The 10,813-nt window shown below is 42.7% G+C and overlaps 1 protein-coding gene across 11 annotated transcripts in view; it reads left to right on the plus strand.

Moving 5' to 3' along the window:
• Positions 1-10,813, plus strand: part of LOC119498206 (zinc finger protein 521-like) — a 102,807-nt gene extending 91,994 nt beyond the window's left edge. For all 11 annotated transcript variants that reach the window (XM_037786819.1, XM_037786822.1, XM_037786820.1 and 8 more), the window contains one exon: positions 9,375-10,813. In XM_037786819.1, the coding sequence (XP_037642747.1) occupies positions 9,375-9,404 (30 nt within the window). In that variant the 3' untranslated portion in view covers positions 9,405-10,813. The remainder of the gene's footprint in view (positions 1-9,374) is intronic.

Consider the following 10,813-nt stretch of genomic DNA (forward strand, 5'->3'; position numbering starts at 1 on the left):
ACTCCCCTCCACCATCACACGCAGCCTCCACCCTGCGCATCGCTCTCCCTCACCCCATTAAAATATGGAGCAAAGTCTAGATATTTCATGAGGTGCTGATGGGGAGGGCAAGCGGGCTGGCTGTGCGGCGCTCTCTCTGACCCTCAACTACTGCCCACCCCTTGAGCAACTAGGAGGCATGGCTTCACTACATCCTCTCTCCCAAATAAGATAGTTTAAAATTGAAATAGAAGAAAATTAAAAGCAGCTGTCCCCCTTATGAGAAGAAAAAAAACGTCCCTGGGTTCTAGCAAAGGCCACGTTGCAATGTGAAACTTGATAATAAACTTCCTTTTCCCTCTGCGCTGACTTCAGATACTGTAGCTTTTCACAATGCGAGAGGAAACCGAGCTACAGACAATGCTGCTAGGCTGGATTAATTAGCCAGATTCATTAACTGATGGATGCTCAGTATTAGCCACAGCTTAAATCTGACATTTCTCTGAGTGCAGTTCATTGTGAAGAAACACACAAGTTCAGCTCCTCCAGCAATGCGGCGGCGGCGTACCGGAGGGCTGCAGTCGGAGGCTTCTCTCCCAGTGATTCCAGTTTCTCCAAAGACAATGACATTGAAGTTACACAACAGTCAAGATGACATTTTCTGCGTGAGATTCCCTCGGTCCTTTTAAGCTGGGCTGTCTTTTTTTTTTTCCCCCTCCGTCCTCCAATTTCATTATCATTGCTTTGGAAGTGACACGAGATTGTAAGTCATGTGTTAAGTCGTGCCGCGATCGGCTCGAGGAGGAGTGGAAGGACTGGGGATGTGCCGTATTACTTCTCCCTCTCCTCAGACGCCCGCAGGACACGCACCTTAATTGGAGTGTCTTTTAAAAAGATTCCTTCAAAGACAATCCAAAGCTCCCTGGCCTTAATGAGTGCTGAAAGTGACAAGAGCACATCTGCATCATGTTCTACTTCCCCACACAAATGAGATTCTCCTCTCCCCGTGTGATAGCCATTATTGCCAAGCTCTGACCAATTCCACTGTTTTAATTAAGCATATTTATAGGCTTCACGGTCACCAGGTGTAAACAGCTATGCATGTCATAACGGACCGTAAGACGGAAAATAGGGAGAAAAAATTAGAGATGGACACTCGCAGATAAAAGAGGAAACAAGTGCGTGAAATGGGTTAAATGCATCCAAGGTGTGTACGCAGTGTGCTGCATTTTTATGATATTATAATGCATGGAATAGCTAAAGTTGATTCTATGAATGATGGCTCTTCAAAACAACATTTTAGGCCTTTCTTCTTAAGAATGGCACTCGTCAGCATGAAGCACAGAGACTTAATTCCCCAGAAGTTTTTCCTCCTTTTATTTTTTATGAATTTTAAAATATGCCCCCAAAAACGCCCCAACTGCCCCGCGTCCCAAAAGTGTCGCACAAAAAGCAAAAAGCTTCGTGTGTTTGTCCCCGAGCGGCTCTCAAACACCCCATTTTCTCAGAATATCTTGATCTGCCAAGTGTGACAGCTCTTCACGCTTTTGAAAGTTGTATATATATTATTTTTTTTCCTTTTATATGACAACTTGTTTTCTTCTTCATCACCCCAGGTGCTCAGAATTCTGTCACCATTTCAAAAAAGTTGCACTACAAAATAAAAGAACAATGAATTAGGGGAAGAAAAAAAAAAAACGAGCTGCTTGTGAGGCGCCATCATTAATATTTAAGCTTATTTATAATTATGTACAACACTGTACACACACTGTAAATGGGGACATAAACACCCTTAGATGACTAGTGATGTATCACAATAGTGGTGTTCTAGTTTTGTAGGTGGATCAGAATTAGACAGCATGACAGACCTAATGATCCTGGGAGGATATTCTCTTTCTCAGTGTGTGTATACATCTGTGTGCGTGCTCTATGTATTTGTCTTTGTGTCTGTCTCTCCCAGGGTCTGATATGTGCATGCAAACACATTGTCTGGAGGGAGACATGACAAAAACTCCCAGAAGCCTTTGAGCTGTTCTTTTTTTTTTTCTTTTTCCTGTGTTGCACCACTGGGGAAAGTTAAATCCAAACAAAGAGGAGACGCTTGGTGTTCTGTGCTAGAATCCATCACCGGATCTCTCCCTCAAACACGTCTCCTTTTACTTTTCTTAGTTGACTTTTTCAACAACTTTGATACGTTTTAAGCGCTTCTCAGGAAATTCACCACAGCTTTAATTTGCCGCGCCTGCAGTGATTTGATTTTTCAAGTGTCTATTATGCTGTTGATGTTAACAAAATGCGGCAGAGGCCAAAATAAACAGCATTAGAACAATTACTCCCTCTCGAATTCATATTCGCACATCGCGCTAACAAAGTAATTTAACTCTTCAGCGTTTAGAAAAAGGATGTTGAACGACACTGGTCAATTAAAAGCTCATTTTCCGATTCGTTCCTCCATTTCGGTGGGAAAACATGAGCGTGCACATTGACTCTCGCCTTCCCGTTGAAGCGTGGAAATGCGGGAAGAAATTTAGTCCTCAAAAATCTCCGCATTTGTGAAGTGGCATATCTAGCAGCATGGGAGAGAGGGAGGGAGGGGGGGGCAGACGCTCTGTAGCATCCCTAGTCAAAGTCTGTCCCCGACTGAAGTGGTTAAATGTGAGAGTAATTGTGTTTTGTTTCTGGGACTGACATGTGGAACCCCATGGACCCCATCTCCCTCCCAGTGACAGGCAGAGATCCTCCCCCCTCGCTCTGTCTAATTAGAGGATGTAGCCCAGGGCTCATGTCCCAGGAAGACCCATCCCCCTCCCAAGATGGCTCCCCTAAGAAAGCCCTTAATTGGGTTCTTTAGTCATAGTCTTCATTTTGGCTGGAAAGGCATCTGTGTGTTGCTATCACCTCAGAATACAGTTTGTATCGCTCTCTTGTGTTTTTTTTTCCCCTCTCCCTCTCGCCGGCCCTCTCTCTATTGCTTTCCCTCTCTCCCTCTCCCCGTCTCCCACTCTCTCCTCACTTAATGAGGCCCCATAATAACACAGCAGTTGTGCAGTTGTTTTGCTACCTCAGTCAAACAGCGGGATCACTGCATAGTGTGTTTCTAGTACCATTCACTTGTCTACTTAGACAGGGTAATGAGTATCATTTGGAGCTACAAAGCACCAGCCCACAAAAAGGGTGGTCCGTCATCTCCGGTTACACCTCAGAAGCATTTGGTCGGGGTAGTTAGACATCTAATCAAAGCATTTCAAAGCATTATTATATATTCTTACAAGCGTTCAGCACGAATATGAGCGGACGCAAAATGACACACATGGAAGACATTGAAATCCATCGCTGTTGTCAACTCCACCCGCGCCCCGGTGCTGTTACTGTATGACCACGACTCCCCGGGCACCTCACTTCAAACAAGACAGTCTGTTACCAAGGAGACCGGGCCGGTTGTGGCACAACAGTGTTTGGGGTCAACGCTCCCTACGGCCTGATAAGTGATGACTGTGGAGAATGCCAACTGCTGTATTATTTATTTATTTGATTGTGTTCTTCATTGGCTAAACTAGCCGGCAGTAAGCTTGGCCTGAGGTCAGAGCAGGAAAGGATTACTCCCTCGGTGGACTGGTCAACAGTAGGGAATGCACAAAGGGAGGACTGAGTCAATACTGGACCGAGTTCAACACACCATTAAAGATCAAGGCAGAATGCAGCACTCTCGTCTTTCTCCACAGCAGTTTTGAGCGATAAGAAAACACTTTACACGGTGGCAGAACTTTCACAAAATTACCCAACACAATGGGGTCATTACTGTCCATTGTTTATCTTTCGATCATCGTACACAAACATAAATTAGCTCAAATATCCAACCCAGTCGCCCTGCAGTTTGGTGCCTCAAAGAAAAACCACAGGTTCTTTGTTTTAGTCTCATTTGATGACGTTCTCTTATGCGTTAATTAAATTCCTGAGTGATGACTACGGGTGTGCACAGGTCTCAGTGGTTTTGTGCACGCTCCCCGTGCTCCAGATGCAGCTATGCAGGGTAAGAGAGGAGCTCGCCACAGACTGATAAGACTTTTAATCAGAGCTTAGAGGGGGATGTTTACACTTTTGACTGTTCCTTCAAATTTTTGATTATAGATAAACTAAATAAGACACTTTAGCTGCAGGGGTTAAAATGAACTCTTCTAATTAAATACAGTTTCTTTAATGAGTATTTTTTACTGTAACTAAGACTAACTTGACTCACATTAGCAAATCTGTGCTTTACTGTTATACTAGCACGTCAAATAAATGTCTTGAGTCTTTAAATAATCATTAACTAATGGAAGATGTAAGTTATTTTTTTTACATTTTGTTATAAGTTTTCTTTTTGTAAAAAATGTACAATTACAATATTCTCAGAGAATACCCCCAACCTAATAATCTGTTCTATAGTTGAAGCTATTCCTGTCTGGCTTTTTATACCTTTTTATACCTTTTTATACCTTGTACACATTAAGAAAAATAACCTAATTATAGATAATAATAATAATTGGGGGTTCTTTTGTTTGATTTTTTTTCTTTAATTATTTTACGTTAAACCAGAATGCCAGCCCGGTCTCATTCACAGGTCGTCAAATACCGTCGCAAGGCACCATTCAGCGTCTTTATGAGACGCACCAGGCTTTAAACTAATTCCAATGTAAACGCTTCCACTGCAACACGCATATGGAGCAGGATGGGTCAAACAAATACAGGACTTTCACCCAGGAGACTACTGTTTGTGTCCTGTGTGACACCAAATCTCAACTGACTTATTTTAAGTTATGTACGTAAGTCAACTTACATAGCGTAGGTAACAACTTACTTAAGTTACGTAACAAACAAACTTATTTTAACCTAAACCCCGATCTTTTCGGGAAATAGTTTTTTTGCCTAAACCTAAGTGACGCCAAGGAGTCCTGACCAAGCGTCTGAATAGATAGATAGATAGAAAGATAGATAGATGAACTTTATTCATCCCAAATTGGTAAATTCTAGTGTGACAGCAGCAGGTTAACAGTAAATAAATTGTACATTTCAACACCAGAGAGCTATCTCCATACAATACACAATATAAAGAAAATTGGATTACACTATAAATATACCCGACTGCAAACAAAACAAAAAAATATAAAATATAAACATAGAATAACTTACTATATAACTTAGCAAAGTGTGCAAGTTACATTGTTTTGTTTTTAAATAAGAATTAATTGAGGTAGTAAATGTGCAAATGTAGATGTGCAAAATTCAACATGTGCAAGATTAAAACAGAAGAGAAATGTGGTTGAGACAATGTATGTGTTGAGTTGTAAATGAGAACACATGGGAAATACTGACCAAGGTTATAATAGTTTTGAATTTTCAATTAGCTTTCATTTTATTTTAGTTTTGATTTTTTTATTTAATTTTAGTTTATTTTGGACAGTTTTCAGAGTGTGTTTGATAGTTTTAGTTTAGTTTCCTTTTTTCAGAAAGGTTTAGTTTTTATATATTTAGTTTGTTTTTGTCAGCTATAATGTAGTAATGGCCATAATGTTTAATGTTTAATCTTCGCTCTACTTTAGTGTCAGATGTGAAGCGATTGCAACATAGCGTCATCTCCCTCAATATCTCTTTTTTTCGGTAGAGATATATTATTAAAGCTAAAACACTAAAACTGAAATTTATTTACTTTCATTTTTATTATATTTTTAACAAGGCAATATCGTTTCAGTTTACTTTTAGTTTTTCTTTAAGGATTTAGTATTTATTTAGTTTCAGTATACTAACAATATGTTTGCTTATTTTCATTATAGATTCAGTTTTAGTTTACTATAATAACCCTAATTCTGACATACAGAGAACTTATTAAAACTATGTATTACAGCAATTTCAACTGTATTAGTCTTGTAAACATTAAAGCATTTATTCATGCTTTTATCAAAGGTTAGTTCATGCACAAACTTTAATTTGGGTAACATTTCTATGCAGTATATATGATATATAATTCCCAATAAATTGTTAGAATTTAAAGATACAGCACTTCCAATTTGAGGGATACATAATGCGACAAATTCTGTTCAATTCAGTGGTCAGCTCTACACTTGTGTAAAGTGCTTTGTTTGTTAGCGAAGCCTTGAAAAGGCCGTGGCTTAAAAAGTCGTTACTGCTCGCTCAGCTCTCTAACCACTCGATAAAGCCTGGCTTTAATGCTACACGCTGGATAACACCAGGTAGGAGAGCACACACAATGTAGGCTGCTTAACATGTGCTCTGCAGGTATTAACATTATGCTAATCAAACATTGTTAGCGTTGCGATTAAGCTTTACATCTCCACTCTGTGATGTTGGACAATGTGAAGATTGTCTTTTAATACGGCGAGATCAGATGAAAGAGAGAAAGCGTCTGCTGGTCCGCTGGACTTCCTTTTGCAGAGCTGATGTAAGCGATGCACCTCTGTTGCCTCACTGGAGACCGGGTGCTATCGATGGAGACCAGAGCAATGGGGAACGACATAAAGAATGATTAGTTAATAAATCAACTCCCCAGCCTATTGCTCTCTCTCTCACCAATCGTTCTCCATTTTTTTTTCTCACCCACTCCCTCTCTGCAGCAGTGTTAAATTCCTAAGACGTGTTGCACCTGTTTGCATGGGTACACAAGACCCCTGCCGGATGTTCCCCCTCCTCTCCCACTACCCCTGAGGGCGTTGCAGTGGGGTGATGTAATCAGATGAAAGTGGTGGTTTTAACGGTGGCACAGAGAATATGAGAGGAGGAAGAGGGCTCGCTCCGAGCCAATGCAGCCAGCCTTCATAAGGGAGAGGCGGGTGCGCATTATTGATCAGAGCAAAATTTAATTTAGTGGAGAATTGACTGCTATGGTTTACCTGAACGCTGCTGGTAACTGGGCCCTGCAGCAGGCCTGTGTGGCCAGCAGGTGGTTGAAAGGATCGAGGAGGAGATTAAGGGTTGGATAGAAGGGAAGGAAATGGATGATAAGAGGAATGGCAGAGTTTCAGGGGGAATAAGGTGGCATTGAAGGAGGGAGTTGGGATGAGAGCTAAAAGGCTTAATGGAGGGCATCTAATCCTAAATTGCCGTGATTCTGGGGTGACACCATTAGTGACATCCTCCTTTGCTGGGGCAGTGGACATTTTGGTCATTTTCTTACAAGACGTGTCTCATAACTAATTTGACATTTGTGGTTGGGTACTGTAAGTATTTAACTTATACAGCGGCAGTGCAGAGGCACTTGAAGAACTCGACAAGGATGAAGATTGGAAAGTGAATTTCCCCCCCTTCCCTCCCTCCCTCCCACCTTCCATACTCATACACAGAACAGTTTATAGCTACTCTGCGGAGTTCAGTATCCACAGAGATAAAGGTATCAGTTTCATTTTCTTTTAACGTTTTTTTTTTTCTTCCTCCATTTCCCTTTAGTCTGCATGGCTGCCACAGCCACTGAAGTCGTTTAACACCGTCCTTGAGAAAGCCCTCAGTGAGAAAACTCCTGGCATGTTTAAGGAAAAGGTAGAATGCAGTGTGTGTCAGACAGAGCTGGGACATGCGGAGGGGGGAGCCATTCCCCAGAGGGGTTATTTTCCCCTCTAATAGCTGTTACGAGCCCTACATTATATCCAAGGAGCTACGTTCCTTTGGGGTCCACACACACACACACACACACCTAGACGCACTGGCACACTCACACAAAGGCATGCACACTCAGTTGAGCACAATTTTTCTCTCTCTGTTTCTCTCTCTTCCACACACACACACACACACACACATGGGCACACACACACTCAGTCCTAGCCGCTTTGCTCTCCTCGTGTCAATATCCTGCCATTTGAAGTCACGTACTGCAGGGGCTTCTGGGAGTCGCCGAGGAGCCAGGCTGACGGGTAATGGGCCGCATTCATTAATAAGGTTGCCGTGCTCCTGTCCCTCCTCAGCAACGCCAAGGATGTCTTCACCGGGGGGTAGGGGGTTGGTGGAGTGTGAGGAGGGGGAGGAGGAGGTGAGGTGGGGCGAGAGAGCGAGAGAGAGAGAGAGAGAGCGTCCCGTAGGGAATCTCCTCCCAGACTCACTTAAAGGAGCTTTATTTCAGCAAGAGAGGAGAGAGGGAAGCAGAGGAGCTGTCCGGGGCCGCCTCTTTAAAAAAGGGAGAGCAAGGCCCAGGCGAGCCACGCTAACCCTTACAGGGGTCACACTCCTGCTCCCCGTCAAACAGCTTATTACCCCACCTGTCGGGAAGTAATCGCCCTAGCTGAAAGGAAAGCTGTCGAGGTGTTTAAATGCTTTATATGGCGGCAGCTGAAAGGGTAAAGAGGGAAGGAATGAATGCAAGGGGGGCTAATAGTCGTCTCCTAGCACACTGCCCGAGGGATTCTGCACCACCAGGACTGAAGGTGACTGCTTTGGTAAACCTTCTCACCGAGGCTGCAGTAATCATTTCAGATCGTCTCTTCCTCGCCGCAAAAAATTTCATTTCACATCCTTCGTTCTGCGCAGAACAAAGTGTATGCGTGCACCGAGGTGTATTTGTGCATGCATGCGTGCTGATGACTCTGTGACAGGTGTGTCTAGTCCATGCCAGTTTAGAGAGTCCAAGGCCGTGTTTTAAACAGAGCGCAGCAAGTGGGGCATGTAGTTTGCATTAAAAGGATTAGCAGTCACTTCAAAAGATGACCTGGATTCAGCCCACCAGGGACACCAGTTACACACCCCCTGGTCCACACTCCCTTTAAAGAACCTGGCACAGCTGCCCCACTACAACCACTCTCAACGGCCTGTGTGTGTGTGTGTGCCCGCATAAATTTGGGAGATGCAGCAAAACAGAGTGATATTGTCAGCTTGTTATCCTGTCATAGTGAATTGTGCACCGTTACGTATTTACAGAAGTGTGGAGGATCGGATCGCCAGCGGCCTCACCTGAACAATTTTTGTACAGTACATTTGCAGCATATTCAATACATGTAGGCGCTGGAAAAACACGGGTGATATTCCATCAGGTGTGCTAGTGGCTTGTTATGGATTTGTTTCCATGCACACAGTCTTTGATCGGGAGAAACACGATGTTATCTGTCAGTGCCTTTGTGTTAGACTACGACTTAACTATGCTTAATCCTAAAACCAGCTGCTATTGATCCACACAGGTTTGACTCCTGCACAAGTTAATTGGATCTGAATAATGACAGCCTATTAATGTCAAAATAATCAGAATTGCTTGTCAATCATAACATTCAAAATAAATCTCAAGGTGTGGAGCATTAGTGTCCTTGGTATGGAAGATGAATAATGCCCCCGATGTCCTTTTAATGAAAGGGACAGGAAAATGAAAGACACATTTGTTGTATGTGATCATAATGTCTCCCCCGTTTCCTTTTGTGTCCTTGCAGAACCACGCGTTGACTCAGCACAGCAGCTAACATGGCAAAGATCAGCGCCGTGGCCGAGAACAAGGATCACATGACGCAGAGAATAATGTCTGACCGCCAATTACCATCAGTGCAGTTTCCCACTGACTCGTCTTTGCACTGAACTTTCGATTCAGTTTCACCACAAGGAACCCTGCCACAGCAAGAAAAAAGAAAAGCAAAGAAAATAAAAGAAAGAGGGGGGAAAGAACATAAAAGAACCCTCTCCGTTATTTCAAAAATAAAGAAAACTTGTTTGTACATAGAATTCTTCATGTGTTGCTTAACTACAGCTATATTGCAATCTTATACAGTATTTGCCAATGTACAGTTCAAAATGTTTGTCCAAAAAAAGAGATAGAGGGGGAAAAAAAATATCAATGACATTGTCAATCAGACCAGATGGGACTCAACCAGTTGTGCAAAGGGGAAACAGGGTGCCGCTGAGAGCGGAGGAAGCTGTAGGAAGCGGCAAGTGTTGTCAGGAGGACTCTTTTCATCAGCGCCACTCCTACTGCGCAGTATGTCACTCTGTATCCTAACATGGTCAATCATTATGGGGTAGGAAAAGCTTGATTCACCAGCATAGGCTGAGATCTTGTCTGTGTGTCCGTCGTAACATGGCTGCCAGAGGACCAGCTGAGAACGGCGGTGCGACTAATCTGCGCTGCCTGAGTTCAGATGAGAAAAAAAAAAAAGAGAGAAAAAACAACACGGAGAACAGAAAAACAGGACAGGATGCTGATATATGCAAACGCAGTGACACAGATTTGGAAAAGGCTAGTTCCTCTGGTTGGCTCGTGAACAGAGGCGTGAAGCTCCCATGTGGCTCTCAGAGCATGGGGGAAATCTCCAGCCCACTGACTCAACCTGTACATTTCTGTTGTCAATGTTTACTGCTCGTTGAAGCCTGGAGATTACTGGAATTTTTTCTTTATGTTTTGTTATCTATACATATTTTTTCGCAGTGGGGGGGGGAGTAAATCCATTTGGATTTGGGGTCATGAAGACTGAACATAATTGCAGTCTGTTTTGGGGATAAACCGTAGTTACAAAACTCCGTCCCTGGCTCTCCTGGAGAGTGCCCAACTACCCCTCTTGTTTCTTTTGCAGTGTCCCGTTGCTCAAGCTGGAAGCCACTGTGGCGTCATAACGAAAACTTTAAAAACCATTATGTTCTGTAAATGTTTTGCATTCATTGAACCTGAGATGCACTTTTGTATAAAACTTTAATGTTTTGACATTTTGATTGAGAATTGTTCGTACACAGTTTACAGGAAATCACCATCTCCTGCAGCAAAAGGACAGTTATCTCCGATGTTATTAAAATGTATTGTACAAAATATGGAGTTCTGTATTTGGCAGACCTCGTTTTTTTGTGTTGCACATGTGATGGAAATATTAAAAACTGTATGAGGAAA

Source organism: Sebastes umbrosus, chromosome 12 (genome assembly GCF_015220745.1).
Source record: "Sebastes umbrosus isolate fSebUmb1 chromosome 12, fSebUmb1.pri, whole genome shotgun sequence".
NCBI lineage: Eukaryota > Metazoa > Chordata > Actinopteri > Perciformes > Sebastidae > Sebastes > Sebastes umbrosus.